Source organism: Caretta caretta, chromosome 3 (assembly GCF_965140235.1).
Source record: "Caretta caretta isolate rCarCar2 chromosome 3, rCarCar1.hap1, whole genome shotgun sequence".
In the NCBI taxonomy this organism is placed as follows: domain Eukaryota; kingdom Metazoa; phylum Chordata; order Testudines; family Cheloniidae; genus Caretta; species Caretta caretta.
Window position 1 is genome coordinate 56682257 of NC_134208.1, and position 26282 is coordinate 56708538.

A 26282-nucleotide genomic window follows, 5' to 3' on the forward strand; every position below is an offset into this window, starting at 1 on the left:
ATTTTTCTTCTGCATAGTAAAGTTTCAAAGCTGTATTAAGTCAATGTTCAGTTGTAAACTTTGGAAAGCACAACCATAACATTTTGTTCAGAGTTATGACCATTTCAGAGTTACGGACAACCTCCATCCCCATGGTATTTGTAACTCTGAGGTTCTACTGTAATCTGTTTGATATGGTGTCTTTTTTTCTGCATAAAAATTTATATTTATTAAAGTACCATTTACACGAGAAACTAGGCTTTCTATCATCAAGAACAGGAGCAGTGCTTTTAGTCACAGTACAAAGTATATTGTGTGCCAATTACTTTAATCCTCCTGTGGTGGGGAACACCCTTTTTATGTGAATAACTCAGCTTTTAGCAAGAAAACGCCTTATGTGCCAAATAGTATCTATTAGTTTTACTCTTTACGTAAAGATATGCTTAGAATACCAAAATTATTTAATTGAAACTCCAGATTGAACTTCTGAATGAATCACAGCTTTTTCTTCAATTCCCTAATACATCGTATAAAATAAAAAATATGTAATAAAATAGAAACCGGGATTTGAATAATACAACTGTAAAGTATCATCCAAGTCCCTTTGAAGTCAGTGGAAAGATTCCCATAGTCTTAAGTGGGTTGGGCTCATACTTACTTTCAGAATCTTAATTTACCTTTTAGAGGAGCAGCTGTGTTAGTCTGTATCCACAAAAAGAAAAGGAGGACTTGTGGCACCTTAGAGACTAACAAATTTATTTGAGCATAAGCTTTGGATGCATTCTGATGAAGTGAGCTGTAGCTCACGAAAACTTATGCTCAAATAAATTTGTTAGTCCCTAAGGTGCCACAAGTCCTCCTTTTCTTTTTAATTTACCTTGAGATTCTGCAAGTTTGAACCAAAATAATCAAAAATAATATATTTAGTGCTTTGAAAATTGACTCATCTTCTATATATACTGTACATTTATTGATAACATTTTCTATATTTTAATTTTTTTCTCAATCTTTACAGTTTAGTATGCTCATATCCTTTTTTTTCTTATCTGTGAATTTTTTTTTGTTATTTCTGTTATGTTGTATATGCTTAGATCTGGACTGTTTATATGACAACAGTGACTAAAGCTGTTTATACAGATACTAACATTTCTAATATTATTCACTTTTGCTTCTGGAAAATAACCAATACTGATAGCTAAGAACAAGGACAGTTTTCTTTAAAAACTAGCAATAATCAGAGACAACTGCACTTCTGTAAAAATAAACAAAAAAACCCTGCACACTAGATTTTCACATTCTATATTACATGTTTTATTTTTGCCATTTGTTGTTACTATTTATCTTGAGTTTTTACACGGTAAAGTATATTTTATATCTGAGATTCAAATAGGCTTTTTTGGGAAAAAATCCCAAATCCTTTTTAAATCTCATAAAAAGTATTGTTACCCTTTGTTTTAAATAAAATGTCTTTATCTTGCTTTAATTTTGTTTCTTTTGTTCACTTAATTCTATGATGTACATTTTTATTCATTTAAAAGTGTTGATCTATATTTTTTTTAAACAAATTGAATTTGCAACAGTATATGCAAAATACTGTTGGACTTTATAAATAAACTTAATTGTTAGCATTTGATCAATGTTCGTTTTTAAAAAACAAAACAGACATTAGGAAATTTCAAAAACAGCCTTAATGTACATCATGAGTAACACCTAGTCTAGAAACTTTACTAAAATTATATGCTTTAATGTTCTATTCCAATTGCACTAATTTCTAGGCTAGCAATAAACTTTCTTACTAACTTTAAGGCAAATATGCACAGATTGAAAAAAAAAAAAAAGAGTGTAGTAACTAGTCATCTGTGTGCAATCCTTATAACTAGCCAAGGCCAGCATGCAGGTCCTTTATGAACGCCTTCTCAGAAGAAAATATCCACGAACCCAGAGAGACGCCTATCTAGGTATGTTTTTAAAGCAGGTGATATAATCCCTTAGATTTTTATTATTAGTGCAGAGTATTTTTGTTTCAGGTTTAAAGTGGAGCAAAAAAAACTAAGGACCATATTCAACCCTGATGCAAATATGTGGAACTCCAGTGAGAACAGTGACTGGGCTAAATCTAACACTGTATGTCAGTGGAATGAGCTACCACTACTGATACTCAGTTTAGTTTCTTTCTGTTTAATAAAATAGAAGTGATTGAATAGTTAAGTGGCTTCACCTGATTTGAAATCAAATAACTGGAGAAAACAAGAATTTCATTTAGCTTCATTAATTGGTACAACTTCAGATTTCTAAATGATAAAGAAGAATGTATTTTCTTCCTGGGGAATCTTCCATGTCTCTGCTAGAGCCTCCCAACTTGTTTTCTCTTATTTCTAAACCAACCAGTTCTCAAGGCTTAAATTGCAGCTGTTCTCTCTTTGGAGATTGTCAGCACTTTTCCATAATTGGCCAGGGGAGGATGATATTGTAGCACACTCCAGCTCAGAGGTGGGGAGAGAGAAACTGGTCCACAAATCAGTCGCAGGTCTATTGCATGGCAGTGCAGAGACTTCTAGTAGGCCTAGCATAGACCAAGTATGACTCTGTTTTGTCTGGAATTTTTCACTGTTTTTTTAACCAAAGAGCCAGCAAAATCATATCAAATCATTGCTGGATGAACATTACTGATACAGAATATTTTACTTTATAAGGTGGTATGATTGAAGTTAGTTATATTCAGTTAATTATAGTATTACAGTTTCAGTTTCATCTTTCAACTTGTTCCTCAAAGTATTATAACTGGGATGTAAAATCAGTTTTGGGTTGCAGTTGACATGCACAGTAAACCTTCAGCATGATGATGGTTGAATAAGCCATATAATTTTTTTCACAAGTAACTGAATTTGCATGGTTTCAGAGTAACAGCCGTGTTAGTCTGTATTCGCAAAAAGAAAAGGAGTACTTGTGGCACCTTAGAGACTAACCAATTTATTTGAGCATGAGCTTTCGTGAGCTACAGCTCACTTCATCAGATGCGAAGTGAGCTGTAGCTCACAAAAGCTCATGCTCAAATAAATTGGTTAGTCTCTAAGGTGCCACAAGTACTCCTTTTGAATTTGCATGGTCCCACACACAACTGAAAATGTATCTCAGATGACAAATTTTCATTTAAGCTGTTGGGAGAAGGGGATAATTATCTTTATCAGCTATTTTGATTATAGGAGTGTATGTAATTGTTTTTAATTGCTATTTTTACTAGTTTCTGACAACTTGCATTACTACAAATTGAAAGCTTGATTTCTCAAAACGAAATAGGCTTTTAGTTATGTAGATTAGGTCATTTGGTGTTACTTTCAAACTTTTTTGAAAATATGTAATTTAAATATATTTTACCCAAATCATTATAAGAAATCCATTAATATAAATTAAGTAAATGTTTGTCATTCTATAAGTATTAAGTATATCCTAAATTTTTTATAACAGGAGGTTTAGTGTTAACTCATGTTTCCACGAGAAAATGTATTTCCGCACTTGTCCTTCATTTTTATGATATTGCAATGTTTCAAAAATGGAATTAACCATACAAATTGAACACAAACATTAATTTTGAGGTATATTCTGCCATCCTTATTCATGGAGCCTGAGGTAAGATGGCAGAATGTTCCGTAAATTACTGTTTGTATACAGATTTGTCTAGGGTAGTTATCTGGTATTCCATTTTTTGAGATACCTACAATATCATAAAAATCAAGGAACTGAGGAAATAAATTATCTCCTGGCAATATAAATCAGTGAGACTACTGAGGGCTTGTCTACATTACCCACAGGATCGACGGGCAGCGATCGATCCAACAGGGGTCGATATATTGTGTCTAGTCTAGACGCGATAAATCGACCGCTGAGCGCTCTCCTGTCGACTCCAGTACTCCACCAGAGCGAGAGGCGCAGGTGGAGTCGACGGGGGAGCATCAGCTGTCGACTCACTGCAGTGAAGACACCGCGGTGAGTAGATCCAAGTACGTCAACTTCAGCCACGTTATTCATGTAGCTGAAGTTGTGTAACTTAAATCGACACCACCCGCCCACCCCCCCCCCCGCCACCAGTGTAGACCAGACCTGAGAGTTCATGATATGAGACTCGTGCATAAATCTTTGTAAGATCTGGCCCTTACTCTGCAAACAGTCCTGTTAATTTCACCACTAAATTCATTCTTACTAAACAGTGTGAGTAAATATTTCTACTTTTTGGAAATTCTTATGTGCCATATGTTTATAAATAAGTCATCCACATTTTGTGATCTTATTTCAAGCTGCCATCATGTGCGATTTCACAATATTGACAACTTGAAATGATAAAGAAAGAGTAGTTCTTTTTGAACAAATATGTATTCCCTGAATAATTTGAATTAAGGTAACAAAAATGGTAACTTCAGTGGCCAACTTACTTGACAAGGTATTTCATCTGAGAGAACTCTTCTTTAAAAACAGATTCTTTTTGAGTAGATGAGAGATATGCAATTGTTTTGTAAGTGATCTTGGCATTCACTTGCTACCCGCTTTTTTATGTAAATAGGTTGTGCCCCATTCTCAGCCCTGCACATGATCAGATTCTACTACTATGCTCTAAACTCTTTCAAAACAAAAATGCTGCCATTCCAAATGCATAGACAAAATAGTTCTAATTGTTACTTATTTCAGAGCTGCAGTATTTCTGATAACTTTACTTTGGCAGATATTTAAAAGAACAGTTTTAAAGAATAAAAATTTTAAGAGTGTATAAGCCCCTTTTCTAGTTAGACTTAGGCTCTTAGGTCATTTAGGTGCTTTAGAAAATTTTATGCAAAATGTTTATTTTTACAGTATCAAGTATATAAATACATATACAAATTATATGTAGGTAGATGTACAATCAAATACAAATGCTTATGTACATACAAAACAGTGTTTACACAGACTTCTTAAAAGAATAAATTAATGTTTTTATTAATCTAAAATTGTCTATTGATATGAAAGTATTTTAGTCCAGAAGTTTTCTCTAGTTGAGAAAAATGAACAGTTTATAAAGTTCAGAAAATAATTGTTTATAAGTGTGGAAGAGCTCCAAAAAACACTTACACGTGTGAGTATTAGGCATGCAAGCTATCCCGCTAACTTCAACAGGATTACTTATGTGCTTAGTTTTTCACATTTAGAAGTGTATTGAGGCCTATGTGTTTGTTACCTGAAATAAGGAATGTACATCATATAATCAACCCTTAGGCCCTGATCCTGCAATCCGATCCATGAGGATGAGTCCTATTGAAGTGAGTGAGGCTGTGAAGGAGTCCAGCCACATTGATCTAATTGCATCATCATGACCGTAGTCTTGATTTAAATCATTTCAAATCACAAAGATACAAATGTCAATTCCATTCTATTATGCTGCTTTACTTTAAAGAGATATCATCAATTAAAAAATCACACTTCTATATGAAAATATTTTGCTTTAAATTGTTATAGGTAATATCTAAGGTTACTGAGATTAAAGGAATTTTTTTCCTCTCTTTATCAGAAGGTTTTCTTTGTGTATTTGTCAGCATACCATGTGTCCCTGTTCCTTCAGTATTGTCAGTTACTCATTTCTCATTGTTTTTCAAACAGCTACAGGAGAGATTTTTTAAAAAAATAGGCAAATGTAATTATAAAATAAAATGAAAAAATAACATAGAGACTCAAGGTCTTAATATTAGTTGAAACGTTATAGCTCAGATTTTGAAATGTACTAGTTTTCAAGTTAATGGTAGTACTTTAAATGACATCAAGCTTTCTTTGAGTCTTTTTTGTTAAATTGCTTTATGAGGGAAGTTGATTTGTTCTACAAGTTGGAAAATATGGGTCTGAATTTGGTAAAATATAATTTCATGCGTATGCACCCTAATCTTTCCATAGAGAACATAGATGTAGAAGCTCGCCTTACAGAACTGTGTGAAGAAGTAAAGGTACTTTTTGTCTTTTATTCATAATAAATGTAAAATAAGTTAAAAGCAAAGTATTTTCTATCAGTATTTCATAGATTGCTGCAGAGAGAAATTATTGATTTTGGGTAATTATTTTCTGGGTTGTTCGTTGCTCATTCCAAGAGATGCTTTATCCCAATTATGGATTGTGGCACGCTGAGTGATATGGTTACTAGTGATGTCTCAAATGCAAAAGATTACTGAGTCAATCTTAATTTTGATATTTCTCCTTCTCTCTTCACTGCTAAACTCTACCAAATCTTCTTTACATTCTACTCCCTTTTAAACTGTCGTCTTCTCTTTCTAATCCTTCTCTGCCTAGAATCTGAGAAAATAAAAAAAAACAACAAGATTTTCTTTCAACAGCCTTCTCTTCTACTTTACCTCCTTCCCAGGTTCTGATGTTTTCTTTCTACTATCCCACAACTGGCCCAGCCTCCCAGTCTCCCTCACTACTTCTTTCATTCACTCAACTTTCCTTATTTTACTAATACACACACAGTTTCCAGTATGCCTTTATATTCCCTTTCCTAAAGCTTAAAGCAGGAGTTCACAAATATTTTCTTAGTGTGGTCCATCTCCCCTGTTATTCAGGAATATGCAATCCACTTTCCCTTTCATTCTCAATAGCATAATATTGCTAAGGCAGTTACATACAGCAGTATAGCTTAGGTGGAAAAGAAACATTAGCTAAAAATAAATCATTTCCTGTATTTAATATGATGTGAAAGCTGTAAACAAGGAAAGTCAGCACCATGTGACTAGCCAGCTCTCCGTGGACCACTAGGAAGTGTTTCACAGGCCAACATTGCTTCACAGACTGAAAACTTCTTACATTTATGTAGTCTTCTTTATCTCTTTCCTTCTTTGGGCATAGCTGATCACACCTCTCTTCCTTAGATCCTCTCACAGCTTCCTCACCTCTGCATTCTTCTGGTTTCCCCTGCATCACTCTGATCACCATGTAATCTTCTTCAGCGGTGTCTTATCCTTTCCTTTCCCCTGTTCTCTTATCCATTGGTATCACTTAGAGGTTATGTCTCTGTTCCCCATCTCTTCTCTCATCCTCACCTAGATGATTACCAAATCTCTGTCCTTTGTCTTTTCACTCCAGTCTTGTGTCTCCAAATATGTCTAAGATATCTCCTTTTGGCTTGTCCCACTGTCATCTTAAACTAATCTTTTCCAAAATGGAACTTTATATTTTTTCCTCCTATTTCTTTTTTTCTGACTGTTGAAAATACCAATATTTTCAATCTCTCAGAATTAAAATCTCTGTGAAGTTTTTTACTTTGAATTATTTACTCTTTAAGCCTTCAAAAGCATGCTGGATACTTTACACTTACACCCTCCCCACAAACACACCACACAAGACCAGATTCCAGCCACCTGTATGGTGAACACAATTAATATTAACAACAAAGTGGAAGGAATGGAAGACAAAACAGGAAAAGAACAAGTTAGACTATTTAGAGAAGTTAAATGCATTCAAGTTGGCAGAGCCTGATGAAATGCATCTTAAGGTGCTTAAGGAACTAGCTGTAGGAATATTGGAACTGTTAACAATTATCTTAGAGAACTCATGGAGGATGGGTGAGGTCCCAAAGGACTGGAGATGGGCAAACATAGAATGTCTTTTAAAAAGGGGAATAAAGAGGACTTGGGGATTTACAGAGCAGTCAGCCTAACTTTAATATCTTGAAAGATACTGGAACAAATTATTAAATAAACCATTTGTAAACACCTGGAGGATAATAGGGTTATAAAGACTAGCCGACATGGATTTGTCAAGAACAAATCATGCCAAACCAACCTAATTTGCTTCTTTGTCAGGGTTACAGGCCTCATGTATGGGGGAGGGGGGAGCAGTAGGTGTGATATATCTTGATTTTAGTAAGGCTTTTGGCAGAGTCCTGACATAACATTCTAATAAGCAAACTAGTGAAGTGTGGTCTAAACCAGTGGTTCTCAACTAGGGATACCCAAACCCCTGGCATTACGCAGAGGTCTTCCAGAGAGTACATCAACTCATTTAGATCAGTGTTTCTCAGCGTGAGCGTCATGACCCCTAAGGGGTTGTGTGACAGATTTAGTGGGGTGGCAGTGAAGGGCCAGCATTAGGGGGCAGCAGCAGGGCTATTGCCTTGGGCCTCACACCACAGGGGGACCCGTGAAGCTAAGTTACATACTTCAGTCCCGGGAAGCAGGGCTCAGGCTTCAGACTCCTGAAAAGGGTACAGTAGTATGAGGTTGAGCACCACTGGTCTAAACGAAATTACTGTAAGGTGGGTGCACAGCTGGTGGAAAAACCATACTTAAGGGTACTTATCCATGGTTTACTGTCAGATGTGGAGGATGTATCTGGTAAGGTCCGACAGCGGTCAGTTCTGGGTCCAGTACTATTCAGTATTTTCATTAATGAGTTGAATAATGTAGTGGAGAGTATGCTTATAAAATCTGCAGATGACACCAAACTGGGAGAGGTTGCAAGGACTTTGGAAGACAGGATTAGAATTCAAAAGGACCAAGACAAATTGGAGAATTGGTCTGAAATTCAGTGAAGAGGAGTACAAAGCACAAGGCGATGATGATCAACAGATGGCTCTGGCAGTGGTGCTATAAGGAGGACTTTGGGATGTATGGCCACTGGGAAGCATTCATGGACAGAGGACTGTTCTCTCGGGATGGACTTCACCTGAGTAGGGAGGGAAATAGAGTTTTAGGATGGAGGCTGGCACAACTGATTGAGAACTTTAAACTGTGAATTTGGGGGAGATGGTTGGGAGATGTCCAGGTAATCTCCATGCCGGATTTTAACATTGAGAGGGAAGAAAACGAAGTAAGAAAGGATACAGCCCTGGGTAGGAGAATGGACATAAGGAGGAAGGGTAGTGTAGATACTAGTCTAATAGGTGATACTGATGGTAGAATGTCTGTGCCTAATTGGGTAAAGAATGTGAGAGAATCCAAACAGCAAAAATTAAGATGTTTGTACACTAATGCGAGGAGCCTAGGTAACAGAATGGAGGAACTAGAGCTATTGGTGCAGGAAGTGAAACCAGATATTCTAGGGATAACAGAAACATGGTGGAATAGTAGTCATGACTGGAGTACAGGTATTGAAGGGTATATGCTGTTTAGGAAAGAGAAATAAAGGCAAAGGTGGTGGAGTAGCATTGTATATCAGTGATGAGGTAGACTGTAAAGAAATAAGAAGTGACGGAATGGATAAGACACAGTCTGTCTGGGCAAAAATACATTGGGGAAGAAAGCTACTATAGCCTCCCCTGGGATAGTGCTTGGGGTGTACTATAGACTGCCGGGATCCGATTTGGATATGGATAGAGACCTCTTTAATGTTTTTAATGAAGTAAATACTAATTGGAATTGTGTGATCATGGGAGACTTTAACTTCCCAGATATAGACTGGAGGACAAGTGCTAGTAATAATAATAGGGCTCGGATTTTCCTGGATGCGATAGTTGATGGATTCCTTCACCAAGTAGTTGCTGAACCAACAAGAGGGGATGCCATTTTAGATTTGGTTTTGGTGAGCAGTGAGGACCTCATAGAAGAAATGGTTGTAGGGGACAACCTTGGTTCGAGCGATCATGAGTTAATTCAGTTCAAACTAAATGGAAGGATAAACAAAAATAGATCTGTGATGAGGCGTTTTGATTTCAAAAGGGCTAAATTTAAAAAATTAAGGAAATTAGTTGGGGAAGTAGATTGGACTGAAGAATTTGTGGATCTAAAGATGGGGGAGGCCTGGAATTACTTCAAGTCAAGGTTGCAGAAACTGTCAGAAACCTGCATCCCAAGAAAGGGGAAAAAACTCATAGGCAGGAGTTGTAGACCAAGCTGGATGAGCAAGCATCTCAGAGAGGTGATTAAGAAAAAGCAGAAAGCCTACAAGGAGTGGAAAATGGGAGGGATCAGCAAGGAAAGCTACCTTATTGAGGTCAGAACTTGTAGGGATAAAGTGAGACAGGCCAAAAGCCATGTCGAGTTGGACCTTGCAAAGGGAATTAAAACGAATAGTAAAAGGTTCTATAGCCATATAAATAAGAAGAAAACAAAGAAAGAAGAAGTGGGACTGCTAAATACTGAGGATGGAGTGGAGGTCAAGGATAATTTAAGCATGGCCCAATATCTAAACAAATACTTTGCCTCAGTCTTTAATAAGACTAAAGAGGATCTTAGGGATAATGGTAGCATGACAAATGGGAATGAGGATATGGAGGTAGACATTACCATATTTGAGGTAGAAGCGAAACTCAAACAGCTTAATGGGACTAAATCGGGGGGCCCAGATAATCTTCATCCAAGAATATTAGAGGAATTGGCACTGAAATTGCAAGCCCATTAGTAAGAATTTTTAATTTATCTATAAACTCAGGGGTCGTACCGTATGACTGGAGAATTGCTACCATAGTTCCTTTTTTTAAGAAAGGGAAAAAAAGGTGATCCGGGTAACTACAGGCCTGTTAGTTTGACATCTGTAGTATGCAAGGTCTTGGAAAAAATTTTGAAGGAGAAAGTAGTTAAGGACATTGAGGTTAATGGTAATTGGGACAAAATACAACATGGTTTTACAAAAGATAGATCATGTCAAACCAACCTGATCTCCTTCTTTGAGAAGGTAACAGATTTTTTAGCCAAAGGAAACGCAGTGGATCTAATTTACCTTCATTTCAGTAAGGTATTTGATATGGTTCCACATGGGGAATTACTAGCTAAATTGGAAAAGATGGGGATCAATATGAAAATTGACAGGTGGGTAAGGAACTGGTTAAAGGGGAGACTACAATGGGTCATACTGAAACGTGAACTGTCAGGCTGGAAGGAGGTTACTAGTGGAGTTCCTCAGAGATTGGTTTTGGGACGAATCTTATTTAATCTTTTTATTACTGACCTTGGCACAAAAAGCGGGAATGTGCTAATGAAGCTTGCAGATGACACAAAGCTGGGAGGTATTGCCAATACAGAGAGGGACTGGGATATCATACAGGAAGATCTGGATGACCTTGTAAACTGGAGTAATAGTAATAGAATGAAATTTAATAGTGAAAAGTGCAAGGTCCTGCATTTAAGGATTAATAACAAGAATTTTTGTTATAAACTTGTGACACATCACTTGAAAGTAACAGAGGAGGAGAAGGACCTCGGAGTATTGGTTGATCACAGGATGACAATGAGTCGCCAGTGTGATATGGCTGTGAAAAAAGCTAATGCGGTCTTGGGATGTGAGGTATTTCCAGTGGAGATAAGGAGGTGTTAGTACTGTTATACAAGGCACTGGTGAGACCTCATCTGGAATATTGTGTGCAGTTCTGGTCTCCCATGTTTAAGAAAGATGAATGCAAACTGGAACAGGTACAGAAAAGGGCTACTAGGATGATCCGGGGAATGGAAAACCTGTCTTATGAAAGGAGACTCAAAGAGCTTGGCTTGTTTAGCCTAACCAAAAGAAGGCTGAGGGGAGATATGATTGCTCTCTATAAATATATCAGAGGGATAAATATCAGGAAGGGAGAAGAATTATTTAAGCTCAGTACCAGTGTGGACACAAGAACAAATGGATATAAACTGGCCATCAGGAAGTTTAGACTTGAAGTTAGACGAAGGTTTCTAACCATCAGAGGAGTGAAGTTCTGGAACAGCCTTCCAGGGGGAGAAGTGGAGGCGAAAGACATATCTGGCTTCAAGACTAAGCTTGATGAGTTTATGGAGGGGATGGTATGATTGGATAGCCTAATTTTGGAAATTAATTGATCTTTGACTATTAGCGGTAAATATGCCCAATGGCCTGTGATGGGATGCTAGATAGAGTGGGATCTGAGTTACTACAGAGAATTCTTTCCTGGGTGTCTGGCTGGTGAGTCTTGCCCACATGCTCAGGTTTAGCTGATCGCCATATTTGTGGTCGGGAAGGAATTTTCCTCCAGGGCAGATTGGCAGAGGCCCTGGGTGGGTTTTCTCCTTCCTCTGCAGCGTGGGGCACGGGTCACTTGCTGGAGGATTCTCTGCATCTTTAAGTCTTTAAACCATGAGTTGAGGACTTCAGTAGCTTAGACATAGGTCGAGGGTTTGTTACAGGAGTGGGTGGGTGAGATTCTGTGGCCTGCGTTGTGCAGGAGGTCAGACTAGATTATCATAATGGTCCCTTCTGACCTTAAAGTCTATGAGTCTACGTTTAGAAAGGAAAAATCAAATGCACAAACACAAAATGGGAAATAACTGGTTAGGTGGCAGTACTTCTGAAAAGGATTGGGGGGTTATAGTAGATCACAAATTAAATGAATCAACAATGTGACAGCATTCTGGGGTGTATTAAAAGGATTGTCGTATGTAAGACATGGGAGGTACTTGTCCAGCTCTGCTTGGCGCTGCTGAGGTCTCAGCTGGAGTATTGTATCCAGTTCTGGGCACCACACTTTAGGAAGGATGTGGAAAAATTGGAGAGTCCAGAGGAAAGCAAGAAAATGATAAGGAATTTAGAAAAAAACAGAACTCTGAAGAAAGGTTTAAAAAAAAAAAAAAACCTGCGCATATTTATTCTGGAGGAAAGAAGACTGAGAGGACGTGATAAGTCTTCAAATATATTAAGGGTTGTTATAAAGATGACTGTGATCAGTTGTTCTCCATGTCTGCTAAATGTATGACAAGAAGTATTGGGCTTAATCTGCAGCAAAGGAGATTTAGGTAAAATACTAGGACAAGTTAGATGGAAGCTGCATATACCTGCCCCTGCTCCTCCCCCTCCTTCAGATTGGGCTAGGCCCTGAAGTTCATGCAGCCTAAAGTTCAGACAGAATGTTAAATGAGAGCAACAAATAGTGGGAAGGAACTGAAGAAGGGAGGACTTGTGCATTATCACACTACATGTAATTCCTGTTTCTTCTTTCTCTATAACATGACCAAAATCAGCTCTTTCTTTACTAACTCAGCTGCTAAAACGTTTGCCTCAATACCTTGATAATTTCTCACCTTGATTACCTTCTCTTACCACTTCACCTGCCATTTATATGTTTATAGTAGGGCTTCAAGAACATGCAGCTGGTCCAATAGCAATTTTAATGTATGGTGCTGTATTTTTGAGATCATTTTAGATTAGTGTTAAAATATACATAGTAGTTGAATATTAAAATCCCTTATTTCAGGGAATACTAACCAAAGACACCGTCCGTAGCACTCAAATTACATTTAACTGTAATGGAACCATGCTACAAGAGAATGTCCTAGGGATGCAGTAAACTATGAAGAAGGAAAGACTAATTTCCTATGTATCTTTCTTTTGAGAGGGCCTGGTTCTATGAGGTCATTAACACCGTGTGAGAGTGGGCCCTGAGGAAGCAAACTGACTTAAAAATACAAGTATCACACAGTCATAATCAGTGGGGTCAGTTCTGGAGGGGAGATGACTTGTTTTAAACTAGTTGTATGATAGCATCAGTATCTCAGTTTTATTCCCGCAACACCCATCATTGGCTGTGATACAATTTTTGTTAGTGTCATGTTTCTAATTTCTGATTCCCAGTTTTTGTACTTCACACTGTAGTTTAGAACTCTACCAAGTACAGTGGTTACAACCTGGCCTTCATTTTAAAATTACAGTTGATACGAGTCAAGTTCTCATTGTAATTTAAGATGATGTGACCTGATTCTAAAAGACTTTCTAGGATAATATCTGGAACCACACAAAAAGTGTTCTGTTTTAATTAATTAATGTAATTTTAAATGAAACCAGTTGTTTTTGATGTTTGGACAAAAAAGCTTTAATTTAAGAGTTCTCTTTTTGTAGAATTGTTGTAAGGGTAAATATTTTACCATATGAAACTGAGTTTATTTCATTGTTTTTGTGTTCATGTGAAGGCATCATCTATAAACAAGCATTTATAGATTTAGTAAGAATATTTTTTCCTGACTTCAGAAAATGGAAAATCCTGATGAACTGGCAGAACTTATAAACATGAATCTTGCACAGCTTTGCTCTCTTCTGATGGCTCTGTGGGGGCAATTTCTAGAGATCATTACCTTGCAGGAGGAAGTCACAGCATTACTAGCACAAGAACATCACACACTGAGGGTAAGTATTGAACCTGATGGTTGAGCATTACATAGAACAAATTCATATCTTTTTAAGCTTTATTGATGACCTTTTATTCTGTAAACTGGTAGGTTTTCAATGAGATGACAAATTCTACTTTTTTTCTGCTATGTTTGTGAAAATCAGAAGAGTAGAACTTTGAGTGTAGCTTTTGTACTGCATTTATAATTGTGAATTAAATTATTGATGCTACTTGGTGAAATGTGATTTTAAAAGTAATTAAAAGACACACGTTTACTACAAAGCAGCAATTAATTGCATTTCTGAAAAAGAAACCCAGCTTAGAAGAAAAATTTCAGGCTCTGGAGAGGTAGCATTTGTGCAGAATAATATATTTTTCTTTAGGAGTCCTACCTAGCTGGTCTATCCATTGTACTTCGCTGTTACATGTAGGTGTTCCTTGCCAGCCATGAATCAAAATGTGCAACTTAAGAAATGATAGCATTCATGACTTCTTGAAGAGAAAAGCCTGTTATGGGGAATCTTAGAAGAGAAGAGACAAATCAGAAACAACCTGGAACATGAGTGAAAAGCATCTGCCTTGGGCTTATTTTAGGCAAAACAGAGGTGATGTTGGTTAAGAGTAAAATATTTTCAAGAATAAGCAAAAACTATGACTGGAACCTCAAATGAAGGTATTTTCTTCCTCCTCTCTTCAATTATCAAGTAGGGATGTAATTATCCATTTAAAAAGTTAACAATTTAAATTATTACAATTATGTCGTTTAATAGGTTAACCGATTAAAGGGAGAGGGGCTGCTCTGGCCAGCCAGCCTGGGCGGCAGGGGCTGCTCCGGCAGGACAGCTGGGGATGGGGTTGGAGGGCTGGCCCAGGGGCTGGGGTTGCAGGGCCAGGCTGGGGGTTAACGATTTAACCGTTTAGTATTTTGTATCCCTTTTATCAAGGTTATGTGCAAACTTGGAGTGTAGACTCCGAGATAGCATGAGTAGCTAGAAACCTCTTCTGTTTATAGCTGATCAGGAAACGGTCTCAGACCTTACTGAATGAGACCTAACCACAGTGATCCATGACTTTGTCATGTTCATGCTAAATTATTGTAACGCACTATATCTGGGATAAACAAAAAGTCACCTGGAAGCTGCAGCTGGTACAACACTTTGCAGCTGATCTGCTGAGCAGCACTGGCCCTTCATACCACATCATACCAGTGCTTTATACATTACAGTAGTTACCTATTCAACATAAAGTCTGTTTCAAGGTTCTAGTCCTCTACAAAGCATTGGCTGGCTTGTGACCCAGCTGTCTCAAAAACCTTTCTCTTTGGGCCCCACAGTTATCAGAGACACTTTGATTGAGTCCAGGGTATACCTAGCACAAGAGCTGGATACTCTGCCTTCTTAGTGAAAGAACTCATGACTGTGGAACTGGTTTCTCCTGGACAGACTGAGCCTTGAATCTTGATGCAAAACTTGTTCTGTAGGAAGGATGTTTTATTAGTAGTTGGATGACCCCACGCAACAATGTATCTATCCTAGTCTTACACTGCCACCCATCACTGTAGTATCTGAGCACCTTCCATGTAAAATCAATAGCAATAGTGAGGATCCTCCAAATTATTTCTGAGGTTGGACATAAAGGGGAAGACACTCTTACTTAGAAATAGCTGTATGAGAGCCCAGATAGTATGTTGATGTTTACAGACTGTTTGTATAATAAGAATACAGAAGTATAAATATTTTTTTCTACCTTAGCTCTGATGTTAAAGATAAAATATTTTAGGTAATGATTTGTATGTGCAGTATCTTATACTTGTTTTTAAATATCCTCTGATTTTAATTTTTTTAATCTTTCTAGCTCAGTTATCTTTGAAAATTAAATATTGATGCACTTATTTTAGGTAATTTGTCTACTTCATCAGTATATACTGAACACCCCATTAACTGGGTTGAGATATACACATCATCAAAAACATTTTTTCCCATGATCCCTATCCCTGCAAGCTTCCACTCCACTGTAATGTCCTACAGAGCTTCTACAGAGGTCCCCTCCATATTTTTGACAGCGTTGAATGGTTTTACAGGAGCTTTTTTATCTTTATATTCTTTTTATATCCATTTGAGATATGATGTATTTAAAAGGAACTTGTACTGTGTACTAATAAAGTAATTTGCTACTATATGGTCCTGCTTTAGGTTCTCTTTTGAAGTTGAGGGATGACTATTTTCAAGCTACTTTTGACCTCAGAATCATTTTTGAGCATAAACATTGCTGAAATTTACTTCTTTGGTAGAAAACCAAACTTTTAAATCTTCAAACGTAGCTACGGGAATATACTTCCCAGAGGTGCAAACAGTTGCATAGCTGGGGGGGAGTGGGGCAGCAGTCACTCCCCCACTGAGCACAAGTGGCGCCTTGTCAAAGTCTTGGCACCTTTTAAATTTTCCCCTGTTGAGGGAACAGGGGGAGCGATACAAAAAAAAGGCGCCACCCACTCCGGGTCTTAGGCGGCGGGACCTTCAGTACTGCCGAAGACACCCAGAGCAAGTGAGGGCCTGCCGCCGGCGCGCTGCTGGCTCAGTAAAAGCGCTGGAGTGGGTGGCGCTTTTTTTTGGATCGCTCCCCCTGTTCCCTCCACCTGGCTACGTGGCTGGGTGCAAATCCAGATGCACAGCCCCAAGTTGGGATGGAATAATTCCATGTTATCCACAATGTAGGGTTCTATGGAGGGGTGCACACACTGCCACATTTCTGAAGTGACAGCTCTGTACTTGAAGGTGACCCTTTTTATAGCTAAAAAGAACTAAGCTAATTCATCTCTTTTCAAAAGTGACCTGCAAATATTTTTAAAACAAATTTTTAAGGTTCCCATACAGTAGGTGCTCTGTCCAGACATCAAAGGGTGAAAGGGGCATGCAGGGCATAAGTAATATTAAACTTTTCTTTTTCTTTTAGGCCTGACAAACTCAGGTTATTGAGTCTAGCTCTTTGGCCACAGTTGGGCATGAATTGGGTGATGTACCATTAACTAGGAAACCCTCCTGGAGCCAACTTGTAGGGGACAGTTAAATGGAACTTTTTAAGTTATAAAGCACTGGTTTGCAAAGGTGATTTTCATCATTTTCTATATCAAAAGATGTTTAAAAACTGTTTCTCTGAAACACTGTGCAAACACGTGCCTTTTAATGAAAAATAAACAAAAATCCATGTCCACTTAATTGACCCCATAAAGTGTGGCTGCAGGATTGAGCAGAAAATTCTGGTTTATGTTGCAGTCCACAGAAGACACTCTGCTGTTCACATATCATTGTAGCAGCAGCAGCCAACAATCCTGGAGTTATGGGGACCTAAAATTTAAAAATGAATAGTAAATTTATGAGCATTGATTTAAGAGAATGTTTGACTGTGTACTTGGAACCTAATTCTGGGATGCACAATATAGCACTTGTGTTATTCAGTAAATACTAATGAGAGTCTTTATGCTCTGGGGATTCCTGAGATATCCTTGTACTGGAGAGCTTGCAGTGAAAAGGGGGCTCACTTATGATATGATCTGCTCATGTCCGATGGTGCAGCCTTTTTGGTTTTAGGCTGCTAATACATTTAGTTGTGATATGAGAGATCCTATTTATTATCCTCTCTGCCACAGAAAGTCTTGTGCGCTTTTATTGCAAGAAATTGATACGTTGCTTGATAACATGCTCTATTAAATGCTTCATCTTTGCTAATTTAACTATTCTCATATTTATAGACTATCCTTTCTGCAAAGTATCACCTCTTCCTGCGATAAACCTGTATTATGCTGATTGATTTTCCTTGTACTGGATTTTGTGTGCTGTTTATCGAAGACATCTGGGTCTGTTTTTTATGCTCATTGTATGTCTTGGTATTGCAATATAAATATTTCTGAAGCAATTATGCCGAATTTTTGTTATTGGAGACATTCAGCACATAATGCAATTATATTATTTTTTAAAATTCTTGCAGATTACCTTTAATAAGACATCATCCCTCCGAGTTAAAAATTGCAACAGATTTTGATTGCTACATTACAAAAATAACTACAGTCTTGTTGAGTGAGAGTTTGTATGTACACAGTTACAATGTACAGCTAATGAGGTTTTTAATTGGGTAGGTTATGTGAAAAAAGATTTTAAAATTAGAGCAGTGGTTCCCAAACTTTAACAGCCCGCAAACCCCTTTCACTAAATTCTGAAATCTCGTGAACCCCCTCTAAAAAATGAATATTTCCAGGGATTTAAGTTTAAATTTCCTCCACACTCGGCGGGGCTCTTGCTGCTGGACCCCGGTGACCGCTCCGGTGACCGCCGGGGCTCAGGCTGCCAACCCCAACTGCCCGGCCCCCTCTCTCCCTGGGGCTCAGGCTGCCAGCCCTGCACGGAGCACTGGGGTTCTGGCTGCGGCTCCCCCGCTCATGGGGGCAGGGCTCGGGCTGCCAGCCCCAACTGCCCGGCCCAGCTCTTCCTGGGGCTCGGGCTTCCGGCCCCATGTGGAGCGCTGGGGTTCGGGTGGCCGGCTCCCCCGCTGACAGGGGTAGGGCTCGGGCTGCCAGCCCCAACTGCCCTGCCCCTCTCTCCCTGGGGCTCAGGCTGCCAGCCCCACACGGAGCACTGGGGTTCGGGCAGCCGGCTCCCCTGCTGACGGGGGCAGGGCTCGGCTGCCAGCCCCAACTGCGCGGCCCCGCTCTCCCTGGGGCTCGGGCTGTCTGCCTTGGAATCGGGTCCCACCTTCTGCCTCTAGTGCCCAGGGTCCTCTGGCCGCCATTAGTGAAATTTTTCTGGCGAACCCCAGTTTGGGAACCAATGAATTAGAGAGAGTTATTTTTTATAATATAAATCAATCAATCTAGTATATAAACATTTTGTAATGATAAACTTTTGTTCGATAGTGACATCTTCTGGTAGGCCTGAACACATTATCCTGAAACTATTTCTGATATCCCAACTAAAAATTTAAGAAAACTAAAAATCTCACATTGACTGCCTGCGCATCTCTGGGCAACAATGTGTTCTCCACAGTAATGTGATTTTTTTTTTAAAAAAAAAGATCCCTCCTCTTCGTTTGTTTATTTCTTATTGGAAAACACAATTGTGTGGGACTTCATGATAGATGATTTATAATAGGGTACAAAACCTTTCACAGCTAAGTCTCTGTTATGAAGTCATCCCGAGTTGGTAATGATAGAAAGTCATTGCCATCTGCTGGTTGATAGGTGTCATATATGAAATTAGTTGGTAATCTGTCCATTTCCTCATGGATATTTGGCACTAGTTGATGCCCTTGTTATTGTAGTCTCTACATAAAAGTCAAGCGTCAATGAGACATGGAGACTGAACTACCATTGCATCCCTAGTAGTGATTCCTTTAAGTCAAGTTTGCGGCAGTTTGGTCAGGCTTGCCAATGACATATACAGAGAACTGTCTAGAGCTGTTAATCCAGCTCCTTTCATAAGTGTTAAAATTCACTTAATAAACAGTTGTGTATAATGCATTGTTCTTGTAGTTCTGTCGGTCCAAAGATATTCGAGAGGCAAGGTGGATGAGGTAATATCTTTTATTGGACCAACTTCTGCTGGTGAAAGAGACAAGCTTTTAAGCTTATACAGAGCTCTTCTTTGGGTCTGGGAAATGTATTTTGAGTGTCACAGCTAAATACAGGGTGGAGTAGGTTGTTTGGCATAAGTAGTTAATGCATATTGGTCAGCCTCAGTAGTTAACAGATATTGTAAGAGACCATTCAAGGTGAAGTGGCCAGTTAACTTGTCTCTAGTCCAGGGGTCAGCAGCCTTTCAGAAGTGGTGTGCCGAGTCTTCATTTATTCACTTTTAATTTAAGGTTCCGCATGCCAGTAATACATTTTAATCTTTTTTAGAAGGTCTCTCTGTATAAGTCTGTATATTGTATAACTAAACTATTGTTGTATGTAAAGTAAACAAGGTTTTCAAAATGTTTAAGAAACTTCATTTAAAATTAAATTAAAATGCTGATCTTATGCCGCCGGCCCGCTCAGCCTGCTGCCAGCCTGGGGTTCTGTTCACCTAGGCCGGCAGCAGGCTGAGCGGGGCCTGTGGCTGGGACCCCAGCTGGCAAGGGGCTGGCAGCCAGAACCCCAGACCAGCAGGGGGCTGAGCGGGGCCGGTGGCCAGGACCCCAGACCGGCACTGGGCTGAGCGGCTCAGCCCGCTGCCGGGCTGGGGTTCCGTCCGCCAGCTTCTGCCAGCCAGGGTCCCGGCTGCCAGCCCTGCTCAGCCCACTGCCTGTCTGGGATCCCAGCCCTGCCCACATAGAGTGGGTACCTACCTTCTCCCTGGTTCTAACCAATTCTCTTCCTCTCTCTCTCTGCACTGAGCTGAGGGTGGGAGTGCACTGAGCACAGGGCTGGGGGTGAAGGAGCAGGCTGGGGATTGCGGTGTAGGGTCTGGCCAGGAGCTAGAATGAGGGAGGGGGCTCAGGGTTGGGGCAAGAGGTTTGGGCGTGGAGTGCTTACCAGGGCAGCTCCCATTTGGTGCGAGGGGTGCAAGTGGGAATGTGGTGGCGGGGGTGCAGGAGCTCCCGTTGGGTGCTCAGGGTGGGGGTGGGAATGTACGGGGTGCAAGAGTCAGGGCATGGAGTGGGGAGGGGGGGCTGGAATCAGGGCTGGGGGGGTGAGGGGGAGCAGGGGTCAAGGCAGGGGGCTGGGGTGTGTGGGGGGTTGCAGGGATCAGGGCAGGGGGCGGGGGGGTGATGGCTGGGGTGTGGGGGGGTGCAGGGGTCAGGGCAAGGGGCTGGGGGAGTGTGGGGGTGAGGGCTGGGGGTGTGGGCTAGGGTCCTGGAGGTGCTCCCAGCCCCCTGCCCAGAGTGGCTTCTGCACGGCCCGTCCCCACCTCTTCTCCGCCTCCTCCCCGGAGCAGAGAGCGTGCTGCGGCTCGCTTCTCCCCCTCCCTCTCTCGCAAGAGCCATCAGCTGATCGGCGGCAAGAAGGGAGACGAGGAGGGGCAGGAACCCAGCACGCCGGCGGAAGAGGTGGGGGAGGGGGAACTTGCCTGCCCTGCAGCAGCAGCCGGCAGGACCAAGCTTCTTCACCCTGCCCCCGCAGGTGGGGGGTCGGAGAGGAGCGGGCCGGGGTGGGCAGGATTTTTAATGGCACACTGCTGCCTGCCGGGGTGCTGGCCACAGACCTGCTCAGCCCACTGCCGGCCTGGGTTCGGCAGCACGATGAGTGGGACCGGCAGCTGGGACCCGGTAGGCAGCAGTGTGCCATTAAAAAACGGTTTGTGTGCTGTCTTTGGCACGTGTGCCATAGGTTGCCGACCCCTGCTCTAGTCATAGGGAGAAAAAAGATGGGGCGGGGGGTATTCAGTCCATGATTTTTTGTGACTAGCAAAGTTATGAATTTAAGTTCCCAGGTGTTGTGCAGGTTTCCTTTTGAGGATGAGGACTGTGAGGTCAGATAGGCTTTGTGAAAAGTGTTGCCCCCAGGTGATTTGGTGTTTTTTGTCTTCTATCATTTTTCTGTGCGAGTGCATTCAAGAGTATATTGATTGTCTCGTTTCACCCACATAGTTGTTATTCGAACATTTAGTGCGCGGTTGTGTACATGTTGTGGTAGGCATTTGTAGGACCCATGAAAATATCATTGATGTAACTCAGACATATAATTACATCAATGATAAATCCCTATACACCACCATCCATCAAAATGGTGGCATCGCTGTCTGCCTCAAATATCTTCAAGGCAATGGACAACACTCAGCCACCTCAAACACATCCCCAGACTCATCCATTTCATTCTTGCCCACAACAATTTTATATTCAACAACAAACCCTTTGTCCGAACCGTGGGAAAAACCAAGGGAACTAGGATGGCTCCTCAATATGCCAATCTCTTCCAATCTATGGGTGACCCTTAGGAAGAATTTCTGGACAAATTCACCATGAAACCAATTATATACCTGAGGATACATCAATGATATTTTCATCCTCTGAGCAGACCTAAACTCCCACATAGGTTTCCATCACAACTTCAGCAACTACCACCCATCCATTAAACTCTCTCTAGACCACTCCCACACTAACGTCAACTTCCAGGACACCACAATCAGCTTCAGTGATGGAACCCTACAAACAACTATATACGAGAAACCCATGAGTCACCATACTTACATTCACAGATCCAGTAACCACCGCCAACATGCCAAGAAATCTGGTATCTACAGTCAGGCACTCAGGTACAACAGAATATGCTCCAAGGAGAAAGTCAGGGATATAAACCTTGACTCACTTAAAACCACCTTCACAAAATAGGGACACTCCATCAGAGGAGTGGATCACATCATGGAATGGGTCACCCAAATACCCCGAGAGAACCTGCTTCAATACAGATATAAAACCCTCTCTGACTGCATACCCCTAGTTGTCACCTACCACTCCACACTGGAACCCATATGGAGTATCATTAAACAGTTACAGTTGATGGGGACTACATCCTGAAGAAAATCTTTCCTGAACCCCCTGTTCTGGCCTTCAAACAACCCCCAACCTCTCTAAACTCATCATCAGAAGCAAGCTGCACAAAATAGGACACAGAAACTCAAAACAGCACCAGATCCTGCCAGAACAGGAGATGCATAACCTGCAGCCATATCCCCCCACTGCTATAATAATCAATACCCCCACAACACATTTTTCAAGGTCCATAGGTCCTACATATGCCTTTCACAACTTGTGGTGTACCTCATCCAGTGCACTAAATGCCCCAATAATAACTATTTGGGTGACACGAGACAATCACTGTCCTCTCAAATGAATTTACACAGAAAAATGATGAAAGACAAAACCACCAAATCACCTGTGGGTAAACACTTTTCACAAAGCAATCACTCTATATGTCAGCTGTCAGTCCTCATCCTCAAGGGAAATTCGCACAACACCTGGAAGCTTAAATTCATAACTTTTGCTGGGCACTAAAAATCATGGAACAAATAGAGATACTGGATTTATGTCTTATTACAAAAATCTATAACCCAGTAAAAGCCCCCCACACCCACACACACCACCACCTGGGGTTCTGTTCACCTAGGCCGGCAGCAGTAAAAGCCCCCCCATACACACCATTTCTAATCACTGGTTTAGGACAAAAATCAATTGTACTTTAATTTTGGATAATTTGAGTAATATCGCTTTTGTTAATATGATGCACTGGGTTCCTTTCCTAAATTACAGTGCAGGGACTGTTTTACCGTATTCTTTGAATGTGGGTGCCACCATAATCCTAACAATAATAAACCTACCACTTATAGGTGGGTCTGAATTGGCTTGTTCTCCCTTACAGGAGCCTGTCACAGGTAGGCCACATCCTATGACAAAGAGGAAGAGATAATTTCTGTGTAAAGAACTTTTCCCATGGTGCTTGATTGGAATGTCTCATTGAAGTTTTTGTTTTGTTTTGTTTATGCTTTTCCCATTTGAACACCCGTCCAAGCTCTTTCTCAGACTTCCGAGGAAAGGATATTAACAAGACCGTTTCTCCATATTTCCCAGGCCATGCTAACTTTTCCTCCTAAGGGTTGTGTCTGGGTTAGACAATGCCTTAACCATTTTTCCAGAACAAAGGGATGCAATCTTTTGTAGGAATGAATTCGAAAGTGTGGTTTGTCTGATGATAAAAACAAAGACCATCTAGCCAAGATTGCTTTTATGCTTCCAGAGCAGCAAATTTAAGATCTAAGGAGACATTATAACTGAAAGTCTACTTCTACACACAAGGACATTTGTGTATCATTTAAATATGATTCCCTGTGACAGGAAAAATAGATGAGCTTTTTCTGCTGGTAAAAGCTATAACAAAAGCTATAAGTTAAGTTTGCAATGCAGCTATTTTCATTTCCCCATAACTTTTTGGAAAAACTTTCCCCTGTGGTTGAACCTTTTCGTGCTTGATGATAGCCTAAAGATGAATTTTGTGGTACTGTGGGTTTTTTTTCTTTTTCTGAATTATGCAGCTGGGAAGAAATATTTTTCCATTAAAATGAACTTTAATGACAGAAATTTTAAATCAGATTTTGACATATGGCTGGGAAATAGTTCTCTCTGAGAAATATTTACTGTGAACACTTGCTGGCTGGGAAAATAACACTTAAATGGGCTTTTACCCATAAACCAAAAAGTCATTTTGTCTTTTCATTTTAAGTATTGCCTGTGTGTCTACATGAATTGCATAGTGCTATAATCCCATGCTGTAGAACTCAGTAATGCTTGACTAGATTTTCCTTGTATATTATGTAGCTGTGATTGTTGGTGTATGTGTGTAGCTGAAATGGTGGCACCCAGGGGAATCAATTGGGGATTGACTGAGTACATACTGAGTCAGCTTCTGCCCTGAAGAGTGTATAATCTAAGAAGAGACCATAAGTGTATCAAGTACTCAGAGGGGACGGGCAAGAGAAAGTAGCAAGAAAACATTGTTAAACAGACTAACTACAAGTACAGTTAGATGGCCGAGTGATTTCAAACATTTCTTACAATTATTATATCAGATAGTAAATAAAACAGATGTTTATGCTGAAGATAGTAGCATGCAGGGTTGCTCGAAACTCTGCTGTTCTACACCACAACATCTTTCTCTGCATCTCCTTTAAAACCAACCAAACTAGGTAAAATCTATTGTAATGCAGCATTAAAATGGCATGTTTGAACACAGCGGTGAGGAGATGCAAAAGTAGAAGTTCTCATAACAATGTTAATTTACCCATGTTACGTTTATATAAGACTTGAGGTTACTGGTTAGGCTACTATATGCATATCTTAATATATGATATGTGCAGTTGGGGAGATCTGATGTTCCTGACTATTGTGTACTCACGTGTGGAATATTAACATTGCACTACTGTAATTTTTTACATATAATAGATTACTGTATATTCCACAGTTTCAGTTTCTCCATTTTAAAATTAATCGGATATATTTCATTCTTCTATTTTGACAATAGGTAAATATAAGCTCCTTTGTGCTGCAAAAAAACCTAAATATTGTATTTGCTTTATTTTATTCATGTATTTTGACAACTAAATCTTAATGGGTAATCATTGCTGGCACAGTACTTTTGGCATTATAAACTGCAGGAGCAATGGTAAAGGCAATGTAAAATGTAAAATCTGTACATTGTAATTGGATGGATGGACTATATTTTGTTCACTTTGAAATCTGGAACAGAAAAAGGTCAAATTACACACCCTTGTATAATTCTGGCCTGCCTCATTCTCATGAACTGAAGAATATTTGATGAGTTTCCACTCTTGAGGATAACCATTATACATTTTTGAACTTGCTCATAGATATTAACTAAACTTCCTTTTATTCAAATTTATCTTAATTTTTTTTGTTCTTGTCTCTGTTATGTGTCCAGATAGGCAACTGGAGCATGTTACATTTGCCCTATTTGGTCAAGACCATGCTGCCCTTTCAAAACTAATATCTGCCCTAATCCTACATCTGTTAGTACTGCTGAAAAAAAAAAAAAAAGACATCAACTGACACTCTTGTTCATGAAATTTGATGACTGAGCATTTCATGAAAATGTTACTATTTATTCATGCGCGACACTGACATTGTGACATAGCAATGTTTTTTTTAATTGCTTTTTCTATGTAAAAAGAATTCTTATTTTGCTAGTTATAATTGTTGGAATCTTTCAGGTACGAAGGTTTTCCGAAGCATTCTTTTGTCTTGAGCATCCAAGGCAAGCTGCTCTTGCATATCAAGAACTACAGTGAGTAACTTGAAATAGAATATATTGAGGCTTTTCTTATTACTTTTCCAAATCGTGTTGCTAAATGCACGGAAACAGTTTGTAGTGCACAGCATATGTCACAAGTGTGCGTCAGATTACAAAAATGCCTTGTACGTACTTGTGTAACTAATTTAATAGGAACTTAGATTTAGCGCATTCTGTTTAAGTATTAACAGTAACAATTTACTTTGTAGGATTACCATCCTCTGTTATAATTCTCTTAATACAAGGTAATATTTTTCAGTGCTCAGAGTCATCTACAGATGTGTTCAGCTATCAAAAACACCTCCTTCTGCAGTTCTCTTCCACCTCTTCCTATTGAATGCAGTGAACTAGATGGAGATCTGAACTCATTACCTATAATCTTTGAAGATCGGTATTTAGATTCCATTACCGAAGGTAAATACAAGCTTGTGTGTTTTTCCTCTGAAGAATGAGTTACGCTATAGAAAAATTAGGTACACTTTT

The 26282-nt window shown here is 39.7% G+C and overlaps 1 protein-coding gene across 11 annotated transcripts in view; it reads left to right on the plus strand.

Annotated features, from left to right (window-relative positions):
• FAM135A (family with sequence similarity 135 member A) overlaps positions 1–26282 on the plus strand; it is a 140046-nt gene that overhangs the window by 73722 nt on the left and 40042 nt on the right. For 6 of the 11 annotated variants that reach the window (XR_012667589.1, XM_048845998.2, XM_048845999.2 and 3 more), the window contains 5 exons: positions 1860–1937; positions 5890–5939; positions 13891–14046; positions 25720–25793; positions 26059–26213. Coding sequence is in view for 10 of the 11 variants with exons in the window: in XM_048845998.2 (XP_048701955.2) it covers positions 1860–1937; positions 5890–5939; positions 13891–14046; positions 25720–25793; positions 26059–26213 (513 nt within the window). In the remaining variant the exon portion in view is untranslated. Of the gene's footprint in view, positions 1–1859; positions 1938–5889; positions 5940–13832; positions 14047–14460; positions 16206–25719; positions 25794–26058; positions 26214–26282 lie in introns of those variants that run through there. The other 5 variants (XM_075126516.1, XM_075126515.1, XM_048846005.2 and 2 more) reach the window with 5 other exon arrangements.